Raw genomic sequence first — 24,949 nt, 5'->3', positions numbered from 1 at the left:
GGCTGGCGATTAGCTAATAGCTCCCCTCCACCCACTCCCCCACCCACTCCCAGGCCAGCCAGGTGTTTTCCCTGCAACTCCAAAAATGGGAAATGAGTTAGAAAATGCGGTCGTGAGACTGGACTGGGGGGGAAAGAAAAACAAAAACAAGACCAGGCTGAATGGAAATCGAGTTTTGGCTTTGTCGAGCAAAGAATTGTGCTTAACTCATAAAGCTTGTTGGCCAGGCCGGGTCAGGATACCAGTTCCCCCATCATCATTGGTAACCAGATGCATGCCAATGGCATGAATCATGAATATTGATCTCCATCGCCATCTCCATCTCCGGGTGTGTGGTGACTCAGAGATGGCTCTTTTGTTGCCAACCAGCAGGTCAGGCCAGGCCAGCTCCCCCTCCTCTCCCCCTCTTTAAACACTACTAAGTATATATATTAATATAAAATCCAGGTAATCCAATGCAATTAATTGAAAAGGGCTCTTGAGGGGAGTGGGGGGAGTGGGGGTGACTTGTCCAACTATTTCAGATATGCGTGCGGGCAGAGCATTCTTTCCTGGACTCCAAATCCCCCCTAATTGTTGAGATTTTTCCTGTCCGGGGGGAGGGGCTTTCGGGAGCGGGCGGATAACTTTCGTTTTGATGTTTTCTTTTGTTAACTAAATCCAAGGGGGAGGAGTGGGGGGAGTGGGGAGAGTGGGGGTGGCACTTGTGTAATTATGTGGTAATTATGTTGTTCAACTCTTTGTGGCAGTTGTTTTCCCTTTGTGCTACACCACCCCACCCCACCCCCTCCACTGATGACAATTGACAGGGCAGTGGGAGGAGGAGGAGGAAGAGGAAGAGGCTTCTCCCAGCTGGGGTTTTAGGAGCCAAGCTCTCTTTTAAATCGAAGTTTAAGTGGTTTCCCGGCATTTGGATATGGTATCTCGGGTGGTTTAGTACCCAACCATGTGGAGTACTTGTAGAAGCTTCCAGGGTATCTGCTGGATCGAGTCATCCTCCTCCACCTCCACCGACGACGACGATTGCGCATCTTCTTAATTAATTTGACATAAATTGCAAAGCGAAATAAAAGGCAGCGGCAGGGGTGGGGTCTATTGTGCATGACGTCAGTGCGTGCCTCATGCCCCATACCCCATGCTGCATGCCCCCACCCCCACTAGTTGCACAAAGTCTGTTGCAAATTTGTTTGCTTGAGCTCTTTGTTTGTGATTGTTCCAGGACTTGGCTCCTGAAAACAGGACGATTGGGCAGAGTAAACTTTTAATTGCATTCACTGGGAAGCCACACCAGCTCCTCCTAATTGGGCAGCCCATTGATCGGAAGGGGGGGGGGGGGGCTCCTATTAGGGCTTGAGGGGGGATTGAATCTATTAGGGCTTCCAGTAATCTAGCATATTAGCGAAGAGAGAGTTTTGATTGGAAATCCAATCCCCCAAAGGATCTTGCCTGCCTCTATCTCATTGCTGGAATTTCTCAGTCTGCGGAGACTCAACCGTAGACTTTCCCTTTCTCTTTCACTTTCTCCTCCATTTCTCCAGCAGACCACCGAGGCGGAAAGGTGGCTTGGGACCCTTGGGTGCTGTCGTCGATAGAGCACGGAATGTGGGCCTGACCCCTGACCTGGCCCAAGAAAATCGAGTTAATGAATCGGAAAGGTAAAGCTAAAGGTTCTCCTAGGGTTAAGAATAGGAACCGGAAGTGGTGGGGAATACCCTTATCCCCCAAGCAAGAAGTTTTTATTTTTTTTTGGAAATTTTTTACTGACTGGCTGACTGGAAGTTCCTTGTGGCAGGAGCCACGCCCACCTTCAGCCCCCCAGGCCGCTTATTATAATTGCTTTGTTTGTTTGCTTCTGCTTTTGCTTTTTCCACTGCTTTTCCACTGCTTTTCCACTGATTTTCCCAGCTCTGCTTTTCGCTTTCTGGGCCGCAATTGAATTTCCATTCATTTTCCAAACACATGCTCCGTTAATGACTTTCGTTTATTTATTTTTAACTTAAAAATTACGTTTAATTATAATTTTTTTTTAATAAATCGGAATGCTAGACTTTCTCCAAGTCTGCTTTTTATGCTTCTTGCGGCATTACGCAAATATTTATGCCCCCTTGGTTGCACCACAGAGCTTGCTTGCCCCACCAGAGTCATGCCTTGGCCAAAATAATTAATGGCTTTGTTGCAAGAGCTCCCCTTTGATGGGGCAACCTTTGATGGGGCATGCCACTACCCACATGGTTGTAAGTTGCGCTCTTTTTTTTTTTTTTAAAGATTTTCTTGAAAAGAAAAGCGAAAAGAGTGATTCTGTATCTCTTCTGGACACTGATGACTTCTCGTCTCGCTGGCCATCTCTGTCTGTGCCCCCATTTGCCGTCTCTTTCGCTTAATTGAGCCTCAATTAAAAATGTCGCGACTCATTAAGCCGGCGTTTAAAGAAAACAAAGTCCAGAGAGACAGAAGCCCAAAGCTCGAGATATCCTCTAGAAGATACTCCTTAGAAGGAGTGGGAGTACAGGATGTGCCCTGTGGAGGAGCCAGTTGGAGGTTGCAACTCCATTCAGCGCCAGCTCTCTCTCTCTCCATCTCTCTCTCTATACTGATCGTATCGTTTGACCTACGACCCTTGGCCCACATGGTCTGTAATTAGATTAAAGAGTTTTCCACTCCAGCTGCATGCTACCCCTCCCTCCCCCCTGACCAAATTAAAATAATTCCAACGAACATAAATGCCAAGTCCTCTCGCGTATAAATCAAATCTTACCACCCCGCCCCGCCCCTTTTACTCCCCCCGACTGCCCCGACTGGCTTCGTAATTAAAAGATGCACAGCAGCAGCACCAGCAGCAGCAGGGCTGGAGAAGCAGCAGGCGGCACTGCCATGGTGGGTTGTGTGCCACATGTGTCTGCCTCCATAGAGCCTCCAAATACCTCGTTAGATTCCAAAGTAAATGCTAGATGATGCAGTGTTTGGGGGTCAATCGTCAGCATCCTACCTCTAAAGGGTAGGTGCCCCGCCCCCCAAACACGTGTGTGGCAGGGCGCACTTCCTGGTTGGACCCGCCCGCCCTTCCTCCTCCTGGTTTTTGTTCTGTTGGCTGGAGAATGGCGGAAGGCATCCACACTCCCGACTACCGACTCCCGACTGGTGGCTACCCTGGAAGAGGTTATGGTTCCAGACCAATCTCCAAAAAAATCTATAATCTTGGGGCCGACAAGCTGACGAGCGGCTGACACTTTGAGGCCGAAGCCGAGGCCCTAATCCCACCGATGGCAGCTCGCGGCTCATCCTCCCAGACTTCTCCTCCTCCTCCTTGTGGCATCTTGCGGAATGTGGAGCTGGAGATGGTACTGGTCCCCAAACCCATTTTCAAGAGGTTCGCGCCCATTTGGGAAACGTGTTTGTCTTGCCATTTGTGGCAAACAGTTTGTTGCCACAGAGATGCTGATGCTTTTTATGTTGCATGCAACTTGCTACTTGCTACTTGCTACTTGCTACTTGCTGATGGCTGAAGTAATTAAAATGCCAAATGTCCATAAATAGAAGCACTAGAAGTGGGAACTAGACTCGAGACTGAAATAGAAGGAGAATCTAAAGAATATAGAACCTGGAAATCCAAGTAGTCGGGTAACTGGAAAGCATTATCATAATTTTAGATCATAGTAGCATTGGAATTCCACTCCGAACTGACAACTGAGACCTCAGAAGCAAAAGTCAGACGACCTCTGCTTCAATAAATCTTAAAACTAAAAACTAAAAACTAAAAAATGGATCGTAAATTGCTGCGAGAACGGGAGGCGTTCAAGAAACGGGCAATGAACATGCCCACCGTGGAGAAAAAGTCCAAGGATGATCGTCGCCCAGATCCGTCGCCCTCGGGCAGTGGTGGTGCCAAGCCAAGGGGAGTACGGGCCCCCAACGCGCCCAAGCTGGACATCAACTCGTACAAGACCATGCCGCGTAGCTCCCAGTACCGCTTCGGAGTGCTGGCCAAGATCGTCAAGTATATGCGGGCCCGCCACCAAGACGGAGACGATCATGCCCTCACCATTGACGAGATTCTGGACGAGACCAATCAACTGGATATCGGGCACTCGGTAAAGAACTGGCTGGCGGGGGAAGCGCTAAAGAACAACCCCAAGATAACGGTCAGTGATGGTGGCCAGAAGTTCAACTTCAAGCCAGTCTACAAGATCAAGGATGGCAGGGCTCTGATGCGGCTGCTGAAGCAACATGACCTGAAGGGCCTCGGTGGAGTTCTACTGGACGATGTCAAGGAATCTCTCCCGAATTGCGAGAAATTCTTAAAAAACAAAGCTGCCGAGATCCATATCGTTACCAGACCGGGAGATAAAAAGAAGATATTGTTCTACAACGACAAGACCGCCACCTTGTCGGTGGATGATGAGTTCAAGAAGCTGTGGCGTGCGGCCACTGTCGAATCCATGGATGATGCTAAAATCGATGACTACCTGACCAAGCAGGGTATCCGCACCATGCAGGATTATGGGGTCAAGAAGGCTGCCTTCAAGCGGAACAAGGTCCCCAGCAACAAGAAGCGCCAGTTCAAGAAGCCCAGAGACAACGAGCATATGGCTGATGTTCTGGAGACATATGAGGACAACGACCTAACCCAGAAAAAGGAGACAACTGTCTAAAAAAATATTAAAAAAATTGTTATAAAGATTAAGAAATATATAGAAGACATATAGAAGACATAAAGAGAGTGTCTGTTTCAGAATCATAATCAGAATCAGAGGCCAGATAGAGTTCACAGTCGATTAGCATAAAGACCTTTGACCCTCTCGGCGATATGATCAGATATCTCTAGGCTCTGGGTCTTCTTAAGGCATTTAAAAGTCATTAGTGGCAGCATAACTGGCTGGGTCACTCTTTATCTATCATGCACTGTCATTAATTGTCGTTTAGTTTAGTTTAGTCCTTAGTTTATAGCTTCCTCCGCCCTCCGCCCTCTTGGGCCCTCCCCTAATTATGTCCATTAGCATGCCGTGCCAGAGCGCAGTTGCAGGCCAGGAGGAGGCTCAGTTTCGGTTCTGATTCCGAGGTCCTGTCGAGGTCCGAGAGCTCAATTGTCTTGGCACGTTCGTCCTCCCTTGCGGAATGCCCGGAACTTCAAACAAATTCGAGCAACTCACGCACCCAACATGCCTCAAGATTTATGTTTTTTTTTTTTTTTTTGGGGGGAAACAACTCCTTCCCTGTTGTGGAGGACCAGGCCATACATAAGTTTAAAAATAATTTCCCCTCCTGGCTTAAAACAAAAGAGAGAGCCTTCTACCTTGATTTGTATTTTATGGAATATCTGAGGATGGCTGCAAAGTTAATTACATTCCTTGAAGGGATCTGTGGTATGAAAAATTCATTGCTTCGATTCCCTTCATCGATATTCAAATAAAGGGAGGTGTTTCCCTTTTTTGGCCATTTGCCTGCCTTTTCCAGCCAGTTTTCCGGGGGCAGGAAGGAGGAATCCACTCCCCTGTAGAAGTCCCAGTGCACTTTCCCCTGCAGACACTCGATTTTCTATTCGATTTTATTTTATTTATTTATTTTTGCCACCGAATTCGGGTTCCGGGTCGCGTCTGTTTGTTTGTCTTGTCAGGAGCTGTTGGCTCCTCTAGCTCCACAAACATCAAGTCCTAACAGCTCCTTTATGAATCCCCATCATTGGCATTAACTAACTAATTGCCTTGACTACCAGTCCCCTCCCCTCCACTCCAAACCGACAAGAAAACATTTCCAGAATTCCATGAACTTCTCCAGCATGTCTGGAACATTGTACCCAGATGGTCACTTGCCCCAGCCCCTGATCCAGCCCCTGCCCCAGTCCCTGCCCCTTCCTCCAGTCAGATAACGCGACGACTTCATCGTCTGGCCACTGTTGTTGTTATTGTTTATGTCGCTGGGGACTGGGGACTGGGGACACCCTATATAGTAATAAAGTCACAAAAACAAGAACCCGAATAAGTGCCAGAACATCTCCCCAAATCACACGGAATGGTAGATGCCCCCAGGCAGAGGGGAGGAGCATTATAGTCCACTATTCCTAATCCCTGTAATTCCACTTTAAATTAATTCTCTGGTCTTTTTCTCTTTTCAGGTAAGTTCCTCCAAGTGCCAAGACCTTGCCACAGAATGTTACTAGTTGGTTCGTATTATCTGAATGAAAAAAGACCCAAAAAAAAAGTTGCAAACCCATTTAATTGCCACAGTTGCAACATTCGATTACCCAAACAACTTTTTGCCGCTCCATAAACTTCCATAAACTCGATTTGATTCCCCAGCTTTCGCTCACAACTTTTTCGATTCGTTATTCAATCCTTTTGTGAATTCGTAAACATCCCATAAATATATAAATATATATAGCTATATATATATACAGATATTTAAATTATAGAGATATATTTTTGTTCGATTTTGCTCCACGGCCGCTGCATTCTGGATTCTCTTTTCAGGGCAGAAGCTCTAAGGGGGGAAGATGTAGGCAGGCCTCCCTTTTAATTATTTTATTTATTTATTTATTTGCTTTATTTTTTTCAAAACTTTTTAAATACCCAGGCTATTATTAATACAATTGGGGAGACACGCAGTAGCAACTACCCTTTTTTTTTGGAGGCCCTGAAGGGGTTTCACGAAAAGTATTACTTTTGGAAAAGGGGTTTCTTTGGAAAAATGAACAAAATTCACGGAAATTCTTGCTTTTCTTATTGGATTTTGGGGAGTCAAAGATTTTTAAAATATAGGTACTTGCTAAGCCTATATCTAAGTTAGTATATATTCGATCCTTTAATGGTATAGCTTTTTGGAATTGTGGATCAAATCTTTACAGATCCTCATTAAAATCTAGGAACCTAAATTTTGTTCGATTTTTTTCATAATTTTCTAATGAAAACCTCCTTGAAAATTGGGGAAATCCAGAAATTCGAAAATATAGCCCACTGCAAAGTCTATATCTTGGGAATTATATATCCTTAAAAGTAATACAGTTATGGAATCGTGGATAGATTCTCTATGAAACTGCATTTAAATCTTAGGATGGAAAAATAATATCTTAGGATATTTTTTGGATTTTTTTCGAATTTTTCTGATGGACCCCCTTTGCGAAATGGGAAAATCCAGAAAACCTAAGATGTGGTCCCTTGGGAAGGCTGTATCTTGGGATATATTTCTCCGATCCTAAAAAGGCATACAGTTCTGGAATCGTAGAACGATTTTCTATAAAACTGCATTTAAACCTAGGAAGAAAATTTTTGTTCGATTTTTTTCATAATTTTCTGATGGACCCCCTTGAAAAATGGGGAAAACCAGAAATCTGAAAATATAGCCTTGGAAAGGCCGTATCTTTAAAAATATGTATCCAATCTTTAAACAGGATACCTTTTTAGAATCGTGAATCAATTCTCTACAAATCTGCATTAAAATCTGAAAATCGAAATCTTTTTTCAATTTTTTCGAATTTTTCTGATGGACCCCCTTGAAAAATGGGGGAATCCAGAAAATTGAAAATATGGTCCCTTAGGAAGGCTCTATCTCGGGAGGTATTTATCGGATTCTTAAAAGGGATACAGTTATGGAATCATGGAACGATTCTCTATGAAACTGCATTAAAATCTGAAACTTGAATATTTTTTAAATTTTTTTCGAATTTTTCTGATGGACCCCTTTCGAAAATATGGAAAACCAAAAAAACTGAAAATATGGCCTTTTGGAAAGGATGTATCTCGTCCAATATTTATCCGATTTCTAAACGGAATACCATTTTAGGATCGTGTATAAATATTCTTTAAATCTACATTTCAATCTACAAAGCACATTTTTTTCGATTTTTCTTCAGAATTTTCTGAGAGACCCCCCTAATATAACTTAAAATCTATAAAAACCCAGAAAACTGATAATATAGCAAGGCCTTGGAAAGGTCATATCTTAACTGATATCCAACCGATTTTCAAAAGGAATGTCTTTCTAGAATCGGTGATATATTCTCTATAAATTTCCTTTAAAATCTAAAGATAACCTTTTTTTTTTTTTAAATTTTCTTCCAAATTTTTGTATTTTTCTTCCAAAAAATTAAAAAACATATCCAGAAAATCGAAATATGACCTCTTTTGAAGACTTTATCTTGGTGAATATCTATCCTATGCTGGAGCAAGATATCTTTATGGAACCAGTGATGAATTCTCTATGAATCTATCTTAAGTTCTGGGAGTAAACATTTTTTAATATTTTCTTTAAAATTCTTTTGAAAAATCCTTGAAATCCTTTAGATAATGGGATCTCTCATGTTTAAGGAACCCTGGAAAGGGTGTACAAGCTTGGAGCTCTGTTCTCCCTTCATTTATGCCACTTTATTATAAAAATTCCTCAATTAGGCCTCTGTTCTGCAGTTTTTTCAATAATTTCTGGCCCGTTTTCTCGACTCTACACTGCAGTTGTGGCTCCAAAGGGGTCATAGGGTCGGCACCGTTTTTAGGGTCGGTATGCACACAGTAATCATGGTAATTGTCGTTGGGGCCTCGCTTAAAGTGTACTCGCTTATAGTCGCTTTCATATGAAAAGTAATGTGTATTCGATGGCACTCGAAGGCACTCCATGGTTACCCCTTAACCCCCCCCTCCTCAGCTGGTATTGTTCTTCACTTGAGCTCATCTCCTCATTGCCTCTGTGGGGATTTATATTCGAGATGCCTCGGCCTCAGCCTCGGCCTCCATGGGAATGGTTTTTTATGGAGTTAAAAATGCAAATAAATCGCATTTAAATTTTATGGTTGACACTTTGGGCCCCCTCTCTCTCTCTCTTGCCCTGCTGTCTGGATATACATCTTCTCCAGGCCAGATAATAACTCACCGAAAGTATTCCGGAAAGTCCCAAAAACCGAGTCGTGCCGGACCGGGAAATTATTTCATTTTTTAATAAACCATAATTTATTAATTTTTTTTGTTTGGCTATTTTTAATTAAGTAATTGATAGATTCCAGGCCCAAAATCGATGAAATTTAATTAAATATCTTCTACTTTCCACCATAAACTTTTATGCTGTCAAGTGGTTGGTGGTGGTTGGTGGGGAGGGGAAAGGGTTTGAAGTCACGAGAGGGTCTGGAACGTCAAGATGTCAGCCCCGAGAATTGAGTAGTCTCTCCAGACCCAGGCCCACCCCCAGACAATTCACACGAAAAGGAGCAGTTAGTGGGGGGGAGGCGGGCTTTTGTGTTTTTCGTTGCCTACTTACGGGCGTGCTGCCCTCCTACCCATCATCAGATGCCGTGGAATGCCACCCAGTCACGTCCGTGATTCGTGTAATCCAAGGAGTGAATCGGTTTACATGGAATAATTATTAAAAGATTGTGTCCTTTGGATCTCCTTCTCCTCTTCCTCCTTGCGGCATGATGGCTGTAATTGCCACAAAAACGATTGCCACCGATTATCCTGCCAATCGGAGCAACCTCCCGCTATGGCAACTTTGTTTGGCAAACAATGGGCACCCATCACCACCACCCACCACCCACCACTACTACAGCTCCTCTGTCTGGTGGCACCACTAATTATCCGCCACTAATTAGGTGCCCTGACGTGGAGGCGTGTGTCCCTTGCCGTAAACTAATTTTCAAAGTCAATGTCGCGACTCGGTAACCCCTTTTTTCCACCTGGGAAAGGAGGCCTGTGGAGGAGGGGTGAGTGCGTGAAAAGTTTTCATTATACATTCATGACAGGATCACCCCCACAAGTCCCCCACATTCGCCCACTTTCGCACACAATTTGCTATTAGAAGCTCGTTGAAAAGTTTTCGACTTTGGGGCTCGCACAATTCAATCAACAACTACTGCAAGTCTGCAGAGGGGGGGTGAGGAGGGTACTGAGCACTGAAAGAAAATAGTGCCAAGAAGTTACAGCCACCCAAGTAGCAGTTCTAGGCCATCCTCCTAGTGTACTCCAGGGTCTCTACTCCGAGATGTTGGAGCTCATAACAAAAACGTGTTGATTTGCTGAAATGATTTTCATTCTGATTTTCATTTTCATTTTCATTTTCATGTTGATGGCATGGGAAAAGCTCCTGGCTGCACAAAGTCAATTGTTTCAGTCGCTTTGTCCTCCCAGTCATGGGGTGGAGATATCCCATACCTGGTCCTGGCATTTCTGTATCGGTTTGTTTGCCAATCGCCTTAAAGAGCATCGTTTTCAGGCCATTTATGACTGATTTTTGGGGGGAAGACCCACTCCGAATTCTTGGAATACTTTGTTTACCACCACCTGGATTCCAACAAATAATTGATGAGCGGCCGGAAAAGTCGACCACATGTGCTGGAATTTGAATCTGTGGGAGAGATATTTCAGGCTCCTGACCAGAAACAGTTTAGGGCCATCCCAGCTTCCTACTTGGATGTGAATCATCTCTCCTCATCGCTGACTCACCCGTGAGTTACTGGAGGGAATGGCCATCTGCTTTCACGGTCTTTTGTTCTCTTGATCTTGTGGGCTTCGATGGTGGTTCCTCAAGAGATGCAGCCTCTTTAAAGAACTCTAGATCTTCCATGAATCATCTCTAGATTCTACGGCTCATAAAATGATATTTTTAGTGGCGATACGCAGACCAGATTCCCTTACAGATTCCCCACCATATTCCCCTCCAGAGTTTTCCAATTTTAATTAGATAAAATGTCCCGGAAAGATGCACTTCCCATGGCTGAATTTCGTGCTTTAATTAAAATTAAAAAAAGAAATAATAAAAAATAGACTAGACTGGAGGATGGAGGATGGAAAGTGGAGTTCCCCCTAATCTTGAGGGCACCACTACCACCATCACCACTTGAAATAAAAGTTCTTATTGTTGGCTGTTGTCTGACAGGCGATAACAACACAAGTCGACTGCACTGCACAGTTTTCTTCGCTTTATTTATTTTTTGGAGCTGAAAAGGGGGGGGACCCGGCTGCACTTATGTAGAAATTATGCGCAACTTGGCCTGTGTCTGTGTCTCGTGGCTGGCAGCCCGTGAAGCCAAGTGGCTGGCTCCTTGCTGCTCCTTTCCTTGGCTCCTTTGATGCCCCAGCCAGCCACTTGCTTCAAAGTTTTCTTTGGAATGGTAGTTTCTCGATTCGAGTTTAATCGAAAAATCAATTACAAATGGCCCACTTACTAGTCCTGTTTATGGTTCAGAGTCGCGAAGATTCTGGGATCTGGGATCTGGACTGGCTTGCGACTGATTGAATTGCCTGATTGCTCTGATTACCGCCGCCAGACGTCATCAGCATCAGACTAAGTGGATGAGTACTCTCCCAAGCAACTTCCCGGCTACGTCATACCTCTATGATTCACAACCCTCCCTACGATAGCCCCTGGAAAGTAAAACCCTGTAAATATATTTTTTCAATTAATCTTTTTGGAATTTTAAGAACTGGTGGCCCACTTACATCAACTGGGCTTTCGAGCTTACTGCTGCTATCACCAGCGAAGCGATAAAAGTTATCGGTAGACCCCTTTAGGGAAAGATTTCAAAACAAACTTTTATTGGCGGGATTGGAGGGACGTCATCGACAACTCTGATACTGTGTCGCTGATTGATGTAATCAGCTTGGAATTGTCTAGTTCTGATGTTATTGGCCCTTGGTGTCTATGTTTTCATGTTTCTGAGCTTCTGGTAGCTGGGAATGTCTGTTTGTCGATAGTTCTTTAGGTTCATGGCCCATCTGCAGGGCTATCTGCTCTGATATGTTTGTCTGATTGATCTAATCAGCTGGAAATTGTTTGGGTCTGATGGTATTGGCTTTTGTTGTTAGGGTTTTTGGGGTTTCTGAGTGTCTGGTAGCTGGGAATATGCATTTGTTGATGATAATCGATAGTTTTTAGAGGTTCTTGGAGGTTTGTGAGTCTGGTATGATGGTCTGATTGGTGTAAAGAGTTTGGAAAGGTGTAAGGCTGTCTTGGCCTCTAGGTTTTTAAGCTTCTAAACTTCTAGTAGCTGAAAATCTTAACTTATCGATAATTATCGATGGTTTGTATAGTTTTGTGGGCCATTTTTCCGTATATAAGCCTAAAAAGTGTGTCTAGTTGATGTTCTTAGTTTAAAATCCTACCGGCCCGAAGTTATAGACCCTTAGCTTCCCCGAATTTGTAGTTACTGAGCTACTTGTAACAAAAATGGCATTTTCTCGATAATTATCGATAGTTTTTAGAGTTTATTGGACCACCCAACAGTCTAAGAGTCTGTTTCCATAGTCTGATTGGTATTATAAGTTAGAAATGGAGTATGGCTGACTTGACCTCTAGGTTTTTCAAGTTTCTGAACTTCTAGCAGCTGTAAAAGCGAACTAATCGATAATTATCGATAATTTGTATAGTTTTTTGGCCTTTTTTCCTGTCTATAAGTCTCATAAGTGATAATTCTTACTTCAGAATCGTCCAGCTCTGCAGCTATTGGTTCTTGGCTTCCGAAAATGGTACTTTTTGGGCTGCTAGTTTCGAAAAATATGACTTTATCGATAATTATCGATAGTTTTTGAAAAGCAACTTTTCCTGGGCCATCTGCCAGTGGCAGTGTCTGGCTCTGAAGAGTGGTTTCTGTGTCTGGAACACTCCCTTTCAACGCTACCGGAGCGTAACCAGCCACCCCAACCAGCCAACTTGGTGCTTCCTGTCTTCACCTGGCTGGATGGGGACTCAGCCCCCACCCTCTCCCAGTCCGACCGTCCTGATCCGCTCAGTTGAAATATGAAAATATTTTAAATTAAAAAAATAAAAGAAATCGAGTCGACTTCCGTTGCAGCTTTTCGCTTTCTTCTGGGGCGTGGTTGCTCTTTTCTGTCTTTTTTTTCGGGCGAGTGGCATGTGGTTGTAGCTTCATAGTAGCTGTTGCTGTTGCTGTTGCAATTCTAGAGCTGCAACAACAGCAATTTGGGTTAAAATGATTGGCGAGCTTGCAACAAAGCAGAAGCAGCAGCGAAAAGAGGCCTAAAAGGAAAAAAAGAGTCAATGGTGCAGCCACAAAAGAAGCGAATAAAAGAGCAAAACAAAGAGCCAAATTGAACAAAATGCAGTTCACTGCATTTGCTCTGCACCACCACCACCTCTCCACCCCTTTAACCCTCCATATGTGTGTGTTTGTTGCAGCAACATTTCATTTTTTTTTTTTTTCGTTTTTCGTGCTATCGACACTTGGCGATTTGTTGCAGCGTCCACTCTTGGCTTGTGAGCTTTTCGATTGCCTTTGTGTGCTCGGGAGTGTGCTCTACTTTCGTGCTACCTCTTCTTAGTGCCACACTGGGGCATGCCAGACTCAAGCTCAAGACACCTGAGTGATTTGTGAGGCTGCCACAAAGTTTCTGTAAGTCTTGACCAAGTTCCTGACTGATTGATGGATGTATTGGTGCAAGTTTCTAGGTCCTGCCACAGTCCTGAGGCATCCTAGCCACTTGGCCAGTTTCTGTCTCTGTTGTTAACTGCCCCAGCAGGGAGAGCAGCATGCAGCATGCAAAAAGGCGGAAATAAGCCACTCGAAGTGACCTCAAAACCAGGCGGAGGGGAGGGGAGGAGGAGCTGCAGCAACACATGTGAGTAATCGTGCGCGCCACTTGCCACACTGGCCACCAAAAGTCTCCACCTTAAGCTCCCCAACCCGCCGTGAGTCAGTTCTCCTTCTACTCACTCACCTGGTCTCCGGGCTAAGCTGCCGTGGCAGTGGCAGCAGCTGTTGCTGTTGCTGCAACTTGTGCTGCCGCTGCCGCTGCCGCTGCCACTCCCACTGCCTCTTGCAGAGACTTCCTTTGAGTCGCCACAACTCCATGGGCTTTGTGGAAGCTATGTACAGCGCCAGAGCCCGGTGGCAGCTCCAACAAAAGGTTAATACTTTGATGGCTGGAAAACCTGATTTACTTGTTATGCCTCTTGCCCCCCTTACTCCCCCCTTGGATTCTTCTCTCTTCTTCTTCGGTTCTTTCTTCAGGCCCACCCCTCCCTCTGTACTTGATGACCTGGCGGCGGGGTTACTGCTGTTTGCTTTGCTTCTCTTGTTGGAGAATACCTTGGATTCTAGCAGAGTCTTCGCTGGAAGACATACCCCTCCCTACCCCCTCTCTTCTCCTCTCCCTTTCTCTGGCTGTGGGATTCTAAAAAGAACGTGTCGGTTAGAAGAACACATGGCTTCAAAGTCGCTACCGCGAGTCTCGTGGTGTGTGTCTGTGTCGGTGTTTGTGCAGCCTGATGCTGCAATTGTGGCACCCTCCCCCCCCTCGTGCTTGCCACCAAAATAGATAAATAAACAAAAACATTTTTAGAAGATTTCATCATCATCACCATCAGCTGCAAGTAGAATGGGTGGCAAGTAGTAGTGGCAACCAGCGGATGCAACACCTCCCTCCATTCCCTCCCCTCCATTCTAGCTGGTCTAAGCCCCTGCCGCCGTCTTGGGCTTCCAATAATGAAAATAGCGAAATTGTTTATAAATCCAGACCATTGCGATTCGGTGGCAAGGTGGGCGTGGCTAGGAGGAGGAGGAGGTCTAAAGATGCATTTCGTAAATTGGGTTAATGCGAGGGAACAACGATTGGAAAGTCATTGGGATGCCCTCGGTTACTCCTCGGAGCACCCCACAGCCAGGATACTGCGAGTATAAATTGCTCTGCCCAATTAGCGGTTGGGGTGCACCAGCCCCCAGCCCCCCCTCCCCCCCTCCGCCCACTCGCTGCTGCCCCTCTTGACCGTTATTGCATTTCTCAATTGGCCCGAGGAGCTCTTCAGCTCTCCAGTTCTCCAGTTCTGAATTCTTTTCAATTTAGGGCCCTCCACTGACCGGAGCTCCTCCTTCAGATTAATGGAGATGGGCTCCACTCCACTCGGCGTGATTAGCTTGGCCAGGTGACCCCCTCCCCACCGTTGGAAATCTGAGCCAGGAGGGCGTCTCAATCGGGAGAGTTAATCGAGCTCTAAATTGTCAGCCGGCAGCTGTGGCAGCTGTGGCAGTGCCCCAGTGAGTGTTACGCTTCAGTGGCAGCAACAGAACTTAATTACAATAATCAGCCATCAGGGGCAGGAGAGGAGAGGAGAGGAGAGGAGACATCCCCGGGGAGGGGCTATAATGGGGTTACAAGTTCAAAGACTGATCCAAAGACTGATGGGGGGAGTACCATCCTCAGGTCTATTTATGGATTCTGGAAAGTCTTGCTTTGGTTCTGGTTGGCTGGTTGGGGCATTAGTTTTGTGGCAGCATCGCCTGCAGTTGTTGCCACGCCATCATAGTCGCATTGTTTCAATGTCAGGAATGGGAAGGAGGGAATGCGTGTTTCAAGTGCCAGACACTCTCGAGTGGCAAAGAGTGGCATGCTGCCTGCCCCTCAGACACCCCTCAGAATGCTCTGGAGCTGCTCCTCCTGTTGCAGCTGTTGCCTGGTCCTGTGGCAGTGGCAAGGAAATGCGCTAATTATGTTGTTTTTGATGCGACCTTGATTGCAGAGCGGGGGGAGGACTGACTGCCAGGACAATGAGAAAAGTTTGTGAGGTTATGAAACGTCAACAGGAAGCGAACAAGTGCCACAGTTGCCTCGAAATTGTTGCAAGTAGCTTTGAGAAGGAGTAAACAGATCGAACTGCTTAGGTCCCCAGTTCCCAGTAACAACAAGAGGGTCGGGGTAGGGGCAACCATAAAAGGGCCAAGCTGCCTGGGAAGCTACACGACAATAAAACGAAAAATTATTTATACGCAACACATAATTCTGGGAAGCTAGCAACCCAAAAACAGCACTACTTGGGCACTGCCAGCACCCCACACCTCCTCCTCCAGCTAGCTGGCAGTCGGTTGCCAAGATGTCGTGTCCAAGACCAAGTCCCAGGAACTCCCAATAAGATGGTTACTTCATGTGTTGCCAGCCAACTGAGGGCCAGTGGCAGAAGCAGCAGTGACAGCTTTGAGAGGTTGTCTGGGAAAGGAACGGAACTACATAAATAAAAGGGCAGAATGGAAGAGTGGCAGGGAGGAGCTGGAGGTGGAGGAGCTGGAGACCCTGCCAAGACAATGACAATTTGCTGGAAAATCATATTAAAATAAAAGCGCAATAAACAACACACGAAAGTGGAGGTAGGAGGAGGTAGGAGGGCAGGACAGGAGCCGAACTTGGCCCGAAGACTTACCCGAAGGAGCATCATCAGAACTGCATGATAACGAGGTGGATTATAGTCTAGGAGACTATCCGGTACTGGTAGACTCTGATCTAGTCTTTTAAGAAGATTGTAAGGAATGTCGGTCTCCTCCGGGCACTTGCCACACAATTGGAAGATACGAGATCCAGTCAGAGAGTGGTGTCCTTCATGCCCAAATGATTTCCGCTGCTTGGCACACATTCCGTCGTCTTCTGTGGTGCTTGGTTGGATTTGGGGGGCTGTTCCACATATTTTCCTTTATTTTCCTGCCATCGCGGGATGGCTGGGTGGCTGGGTGGCAGGTGCATTGTTGCCTCATAATGAGCCCGAGAGTGAGAGTCTTGGGCCAGAAAAGCTTCTGCTACTGAGGCAGCTGATAAAGCAGCTAAGCTGGAGAATGGCTGGATGGCTGGATGGCTGCATGGATGGGTGGCTCTATGGTCGTGCTAAAGTCTCCTAAAAGAAAATTGCATGCCATCCAATTTCAGTGGAGGGGGAGGAACAGGTTTTTCCACCCAAAAGAGTTCCCATCCCGACTGGTTCAGAGGCGGAGGCGGTGACGATGGCGTCTTGGGAAAAGTTCACCTTTGTTTTAATTGCAACTAACAAGTGATTACCGCTTGTATGCAAATCGACTTGCCGGTGAGAGATGGTGGTGGTCAGAGACCAGGAGATCCCAGGAGGAGGAGGAGGAACTAGTTGCCACTTAATGCCCGAAAATAGATTCCAAAAATGCGGAAAATATTGGACAATTATGCGAAATTAATAAAAATTATGCAGATTAGTAGGAGACCAACAAGACAGGCACTATCTGGCACAAGGTAGGTGTCTAACTGACCTCCACCAACCACCTAACTGACCTCCGAACCCCTCCCAGAGCTCCGAATCCCCCAATCGAAATGGATTAATATTCAATCGCAACAAGCCTCTCTGGCTGGCTATTTCTGTCGAGGCTTCCAGTTACAGAATGCCAACAGCTACACCGATTCCCCACCGATCCATGTCCGCTGGTCTATAGTTGGCCCTTCCCCTCTCTACGACCGTGTCTTGTGTCAAATGGCAAACTAAATGCTTTTCAGCAGCAGCCAGGGCACAAAAAAAAATGCCAAAATAGAAAAAAAGTCTCTAGAAAAACACACAGTGGAGGGCAGGCCAGGCCAGAGTCCAGATACCAGAGGCAGGGAGCTGGGGGCTGGGAGCTGGGGGCTGGGAGCTGGGCAGGAAAATCAATAAACTCTGGACTTGAGTTTTTTGAACTTTCTTGTTGGGGTTGTCGGGCGAATTCATTGTCATCCATACGAGTTCCTAGTGCCTGCCTAGTGGGGAGTATCCGCAGACGAGATACCCTCTAGGATGGGCCTCTAGGATAGTTCCAGTTGGAAAAGTAAAGTCCCCTAGAGGTCGAGCCCTGCAGGGAACTGTCGCAGGCTATTTGTCGCATTCCAAATCCATCCAAGAATTCAATAATCGCCTGTTTCGAGGGAAGGAGTACCCCCTGATCCCTGGAATTAGTGTCTTAATGGCTTAACCCCTTGACGGGGTGCGGAGTTCGTGCGCCACGGTGGCCGCAGGAGCTTAGGTGGCTAATCACGGGCCGATTTGAGGAGCAATCACTATTAGTCCGGAAGGAAAACAAGACCGAGACAGGGAACAGGACAAGTGATAAGTGATAAGTGCCATTTCTCAGGTGGCAGGAGGGAGGGGCAGCCGGGGATTAGAGGACAGCGACAGCAATGAAATTTATGAGACGTGTCAGCAACGGCTGCTGGTCAGGAGGAGGAGGAGGTCATGGTTCGCAGGTCATGGTGGGAGGACCTTGTGATAAACGACAAAGGCGTCAGCTGGACAAAACAAAAGTGAAATGAAAGGGATGAGTTTAGAGTGGAGGGCGGAGGAGGAGGAGGAGCCAATAGTGACCACCACCAAGATTATGAAGTGTTTCGCTTTTCCATTGCCTGGATGTCATCGGTAATGGTGGGTTACTTCTTGTCCTAGCTCCCGGCCGCTCCTCCGCATAAATTATTCCCTTCCTGACAACCACCACCGACCCGCAACCCACCCCGAGTCTGTATAATTACCCCGCCCCCCTTTGCTGGAAACTTGGTGGCCATTTATCGTGGTGGCGGCCCTAATCCTCCTCCAGGAGGAGGGCAATTGAATCGAAACTATTCACAATTCATTTGGGAGGCGCGGAGTGAAGTGAACACCAAAGTTTCCCAGCTCACACTTTCCATTCCGGCGAGTGCGAGATGTGGGTGTGTGTGTGTGGTATGTGGAGAGTTGGCCTCCTCCTCCTCCTCCTCCTCGAGCAGTCCCCTCCTGCGGGTTAAAGTTTGATTGATGTGCCGTGTCCCGCACGCCGACAACACGAAAATTAGTTGAGAGACCGCTCTCGAAAGTTAAATGGAGACTCGGGGATCTGCTTCCACAGCCACACCACAGACTACAGACTACAGACCATGGAGAGAGAGAGGCCTGCAGTTGGGATGATTGACGGGATGGACAGACGAGCAGGGTAATCTTTAAAAACTGTGGAAGGGGGCGGGGGAGTATACTGCCTGCCGGAGGGACTGCCTCTCCTAATTCGGGCAGTGGCCGGGGTCGGGGAGAGGTGCCCCCCAAAACAAACAGCCAGGATATCAACAGGATCTCGGGCATTTAAAATCACTTCCCGTGAAGCCTGCTCATCCTCATCCCTGCTTATAACCTCCATCCGGGCCATATCAGATGGCTGGGCGACCTGACCCCTGGGCCACCCAGAAACGCCCACTTGAACCCACATTAGCTTGAGTTGCCAGCCGCACGAGGAAGTGGCAAGGAGCTAGGACCTGGGTATCTGGGTATCAGGTATTGTGTCCTGCCTGCCTGTCCTGCCTGTCCTGCCTGCCTGCCTGCTCCTGAGATTGTGTACTTTGCATCATTGGGCAAACAAATGCAGCAACAAAAGCCAGCCAGCATGTGTGTTGCACGTTGCACGCTAACCCCTTCCCCCCCGCCTCCACCACTGTCTCAAAGACTGACACAGTTTAGGGTCGCCTGCAGCACTCGAGTGGCGTGTTGCAAATCGAGCGCATCTCTGCCACACAGCAGCTGCCACTTGGTATCAAGTGTCCGATGTGGGGAAGCCATGCAAGATGGAATTCGCGGTTGCCGGCACGCATGCGCACCAAACCGCAAAAGCTGGAGAGAGAGCACCATTCATCTCCTCCAGACTGACCCCTCCGGATGACGGCCACGGGCAGGACTAGAGTGGGTCGTCAGGTGTCCTGGCGGAGGAGCTTACATGCCGAACTGCATGAGAGCTGGTCTGTGGCTTCCTCGGCCACTCGGTCCAATATCAAAGGCACTCGGAGATGTAGTCATAATTCGGCTCAGTGAGCTGGGGGGCGGGGTGGGCTAGGCATGGTGGGCATGGCAACCTAACAAGAGCTGGGCAAGAGTGGCACGAGGGCTGTGCGGTGGGTCAGTTACAGTGTCGGCTTCAGTGGGGCATGCGGCAAGCACTCGTCACCTCGCATGACGACACGGGCTTGGATCAACAACGGGGGGGGGCTGACCAATTGATTGGCATCCTTAGCGGTTTCAAGATTGCTTTCCAGCACCAGCAGGAGGAGGAGGAGGAGGAGCATGGAGACGTGGAACTATTTGGTTTGGAACTCTGCCGGGGATTAGGCCGCCTTGCAGGTCCTTTGTTTTCAATTAACACTTTGGCATGGGACCATGAATACGTTATCCTGCATCCTGAATAATTTAGTGCTCCACCCCTCCCTCCTCCCCCTCCCTCCTCTCTGGTAATTGCTGTTGATATCCTTGTTACTCCATGAATCTGGACCACAAATGGACCAAATATTTGTGAAAAACAATCCTCTCTCTGGACTCTGGCCGGGGGAATCCAATTGGTTATAGCCCACAACACAGTATTCTAATGGGGGGGGGTTGGGAGTCGGCCTGACCCCTGACTCCTGCCATGTCCTGGTCTGGTCCTGGTTTTTTGGGGTCCAGTTGCGTCCGAAAATTAAATAAAAATGCAAATATCAGAAATCGAAAATGTATTTATATTGTTTTTTACGAAATATGATATAATATGTGAATGTATTTATTTATGAAAGCTGCATTTATTGTTGCCCTCTGCCATATTGTTGTACTTTCCCCCCCTCTAGAGTCCCATCCCCCCCTCTTGATGGAAAATAAACCCAAGTCCCAACCCTGGGACTTTTTCCAAAAAATGGAAAATAAATGCTGGGAAATCGATCTGACTCGTGGTGGGGATGGGAATGGATGCGGATGGCTTCAGGTGGCAGCCCACCCCCCTCCCGGCTGCCATAAATCAGACAGGTCACCTTTAAGCCCTCGGATTTAAGCCAAAGCCGAACAAATCGGTCCGAGGCGCGAAGCTTTTAGGCAAATCCCTCCATGTTCGACCTCCACTAACCTCCATTGTTGTTTCTTCTTTCAGAGTCCAGCCCGCAGACCCAGCAGCTGATCTCGCAGCAGCAGCTCCAGGCCCCCAGATTCACCACGCATCCCTCCTCCTCCGGCTCGATCGTGAGCGAGGGGAGCACTAAGATCCTGCAGTGCCATGCCCTGGGTAAGTGTTAGCCTCTAAGGATAGTCTACCTGGTAAACACCTGTTAACTGAATCAAAAGCGTGTCATAATCCGGCCGTTTGGGGCTTCGCTTTCCAGCCTCCTCCTCCTCCTGCCAGCCCCAAGAGTCCTGCGAGAGTCCTGGGGGCTTTTGTAAAAGGAAACCATAAACGAAAGCATTTTCCCTCTTCGCTGCCTGGCCTGGCCTGGCCGCTTTTCAAAGATAATGAAGTAGAAAAACAATAACTTTTATGGGGTTTCCCACCCAGCTGGGCCCCACGAGTAATCCTTTGAGCGCTTTAGGGCGTGCCAGTGTCCAGTCAACAGCCGTCCAGGACTCGCAGGCAGGAGGTACACGTAATGCTTCGTCCTGTCCCTGTGTCCTGCATTTGACAGTTTCGAGTATCGGTTTCATATTGCTGGTCCTTCCGCCCACTGCCCACCGCCCCCCCGAAAAAGGACGGCCCAGGCTTCTGCTGTTTACGGCCTTGGTCCTTGCTTGTGTTTTATGGCCGGCGGATTCACAAAATTAGTCCTGAAAGGTCCGCGCCTGGGGACGGGAATACTACGGGATGCGGATACGGATGTGGAGGTGGCTATAGGGCCATTGTTTGTTGTGTCTTAATTGGCAAATTACGGCCAAAGGCCAAGGTGATTCGAACGTTTAACCTTTCGGCCTTGACGTCGTGTGTCCTTGAGCGGCGATTAGGCCAGCCCGATGACCCTTCTATTGGTTCCATCAGCGAGCTATTGGTGTCCTCTCTCTCTCCTGGCATATGAGTGGCTGTTCGGGCATAACTGATTCTCGGGGATATCGGCCATAATCGCAGTTGGTTTTCTGGCCTTTCATGGAGGGTTATACCCCCCCCCCCCCCCCCTGCTCCCCGCAGGGTGTTGCACACTAGCGGGGGGGGGGGAGAGGGGGGGGGGGGGGGATACTGTTTGTGCGCATTTATGGGGATCTGTGCAACGACACCCCAGAGCCGAGCACTTTGCATAAGCTGCAAGGGGGTTTTCCCCCAAAAAAAAAAGGCCAGCAAAGGGTGGTGCAAGGGGGAGGCCTGCTAGGTGGCCTGCGAGGGGGGACTGCGGGGGGGAGGAAATAAAAACAAATGCAAATCTCTTTAGCTGCTCTTTGGCGTTGCTGTTGTTTTTGTTGCAGATGCCACAACAAGCGTTGCCGTTCGCGCTTTCAGTCACTTTGGCGGTTTCAGCTGTCAACACACACACACATACTAGCTCACTTTTGGAGGCACACAGATACAGATAGTGGCAGAACCAGCCTCCTCCCCCCTCCCCCCACACATCCCACATCCCAGCGCTTTAAGATACTTTATGGCATCGCGTCGCTCTAGAGGAAGTTTTTCTCGGTTGGTCGCGATTTTTTGTTTTCCACGGCCATGAAGGGGCGGCTCTCATCTCGAGTAAACGGGTTTCCACACCTCTACCCCCCATAAACACCCCCTCATCCACCCCGTTTTGTGGCGCGACAATCGTGAAAACAACAACCAGGAACAGTAGAAGAAGTACCAGGTGGCAACTATAGCGACACCCTGTTGGCTCGTATGTGCAACGTCCTGGTGGCCAGCCCAACATGCCCCAACAGCTGTGGTGGAATCGTTTCTGGCCAACAAAATGAAATGCGATGAGCCCCGCATTAGAGGAAGCGAGACTAGAGATGAGAGTAGGGGGTGGGGGGGGGGAGCGCTTGCCTCTCAAATGTAGCGCATTCACTTGCAACAAAGACTGTTTTGTGGCAACAACAAAGCCGCCAAAGCGCTGCAAGTCGGACATGTGTCGAACACGAGGAGGAGGAGGAGGGCTGGGAGAGACTACATCTCCCAGTCGGAAGAGTGCGTGGCCGAAGCCTTTCTTCTCCTTCTAGCTCTTCTCTCCAGAAGTGGTGGGGGGAAGGTAAGCTGGAAAATTGCAAAAACTATTGTTTTTGTTGCTGCCAGTCTGCCAGCTTTTTGTCGCAATTTCTTTCTCGTTCTCGGGGAAGGCATTCCAGCCATTGCCGCCAATCCTCTGTTGTTTATTCTCCAAAACCAGCGAGGAGGAGCAGGAGAAGATTCAGGCCAGGATTCCTATAAGAGTGTATGCCTATATGATGCTGGTACTGGTACTGGTACTGCCCTAATGTATTGTGAGAAGCGGCATGGCAACAACTGAAAAACAAAGTATTCCTGAAATGGAAACCAAGAAAATTCCAACAGAATAAACCGAAAAGGTGATTGAGGCAACAAGGATATTGTGTTTACTTAAAGATGAACTCGGCTGAGGATGGAGGATGGAGGACAGCCGGCAGGACTGGAAATATGGAAAGTTAATGACCAAATTGGTGAAATGCCTGGTAATGGAAGGGAAAGTGGAGAACTAGATTGGGTCTTGATGGTATCAGGACTATAAAGACACTAGGATTCACCCTTGAAGGTTGCAACTTGGGATCTTTCCTTCTAATCCACCTTCGGAGGATAGTAGCTTCCTTAAATCTTATCCGATCTTAATCAGAGATTCTAGATGCTCAGTTCCTTATACTAGCTCTTCCTTAAATACCTCCTTACTTAGATATTTTTTGGAATTTTTTCTAAGATGTCCTTAGGAGGTTCTTCCTTTCTGCATTCTTCCTTCTGCAAGGATCATCCTTTCTCCTCCAATATCCCTTTCCAATTGGAATAGAAATTCAAAATCAAAAAGGTAGATAGTCTCCTAGTCCTGGCTATGATGGTGACTTTAGTTAGCCAAGCTATTTGTGGGCCAAGTTGTGGGCCATTGCGGCATGTGGCAGGACGCAAGGACATGGCCAGCCAACTGCCCGAAATGTGCAAACAAAGGCGTGTGGCATAAAAGTGAAATGTGGAGCCGAAAAGTGCAGCAAGAACTGAAGGACCCAGGACCCAGAGGCCGAGACAAGGCGAGAAAAGCCTTTTAGGCACTTTTCAAGTTTGGTGCCACTCCACACCTGCGGGGAGGAGACCAGACCAGGGAGACCAGAGTCCACAGGCGTTGGAATAATTTAGCAAACATGTGCCGGGATGGCCGAAGTTGCTGCCACAAAAAGGGCTTCCGAAAGTTGCAACAAATTAACATTTTTTTTCCTTTTTTTTTTTAAAGACAGCTCTTGAATTGTTAGCTCTGGCAGGTCCTGGCTAGGATATTTTGGGGACAAATATTGATGGCCGGTTGGAGTTATGAATGCCCCGACTGGCCTGGCAGGATGCAGTCTGGTTATCATCCTCTTCCTGTTCTACTTCCTGTTCCTGTTACCGGTAGCAGTGACCTCGTCCTGGCTTGCAAATGAAATTGATTTCGCGGAGCACACGGGCTGGCAATCATTCAATCGATGGATTTGCTCTGGCCACAAATCAAACAATTTCCGCCATGCGTGCCAGGACTCCCAGCCAGGATACCCAACACACACACAGGCACACTGACACACAAATACAGAAACAGGAAAAGCGGAAAACCCCTTTACTTTTCCACACAAATGCAGTTTGTTGCATTCCGTTGCCGTTTATTGAATTTATTTATATGCCCAGCCTGGGCTTAGACACCAGCTGATTGACTGATTGATTGATTGACTAGCTGATTGACTGACTGATGACTGGCTGACTGGCTTCCTGGTGTTCCTGGAGCTCCTGCTTAACCGCAAAGCGAAGTAATCTGAAAAATATTTACAAGGGAATTCATTTTTGCGAAAACATGTTGCCTACTTTCCGGAGCCGGAAGTCATCCGCTTGGAAGAAGGATGTAGCCGGCCAAGTAGTTCTTTAATTCTGATCAAAGTCAGAGTCAGTACCAGGCAGTGTCTTGGCCCCCCACCCCCTTGGGGTTTCTTTTCGGGGGGAGCTTCTCGGGTTGCCTCTCTCGGGTCGGCTTTCTGGTGGGCCCCTGGTGGGCTCTTGTACGGCTTCGACTCAAAGGATTCTTGCCGGTTTAGTTATTATAATTAAACGTACCGATATGAAAGGGAGGGGGGGGCCAGTGTTCAGGCACTGGAAGAAACCAGGGATGACCTTGTCTCCTAGCCATTGGACGACTGGCCATTGGACCTTTGCTTCGATGACACATTTCGCTGGAGAATGTTTGTTTCCTCGGCCAGTCGTCGTCTCCTTCCATCCCCTGGGCTCGGATTGTTGACCAACGGCACTTCGATGTGTGTATGGAGGTCCTTGTGTGTCTCCCTGTGTGTGTCCTTGGGTGTATCCTTGGGTGTGTGTGTTTGCCTCACAATT

At 47.5% G+C, this 24,949-nt stretch overlaps 1 protein-coding gene and 1 pseudogene across 10 annotated transcripts in view; both read left to right on the top strand.

The window, feature by feature from the left end:
- The window catches only part of sdk (sidekick cell adhesion molecule), a 56,163-nt gene that overhangs the window by 10,470 nt on the left and 20,744 nt on the right, over positions 1 to 24,949 (top strand). For all 10 annotated transcript variants that reach the window (XM_070282822.1, XM_070282821.1, XM_070282820.1 and 7 more), the window contains one exon: positions 20,585 to 20,716. In XM_070282822.1, coding sequence (XP_070138923.1) covers positions 20,585 to 20,716 — 132 coding nt within the window. The remainder of the gene's footprint in view (positions 1 to 20,584; positions 20,717 to 24,949) is intronic.
- On the top strand, positions 3,659 to 4,713 carry LOC108121683 (general transcription factor IIE subunit 2 pseudogene; annotated as a pseudogene).

The sequence above is a fragment of the Drosophila bipectinata genome, chromosome XL, assembly GCF_030179905.1.
Source record: "Drosophila bipectinata strain 14024-0381.07 chromosome XL, DbipHiC1v2, whole genome shotgun sequence".
Lineage (NCBI taxonomy): Eukaryota > Metazoa > Arthropoda > Insecta > Diptera > Drosophilidae > Drosophila > Drosophila bipectinata.
Note: the sequence above shows the minus strand (reverse complement) of the source record. Positions and strands in the feature narration are given on the sequence as shown.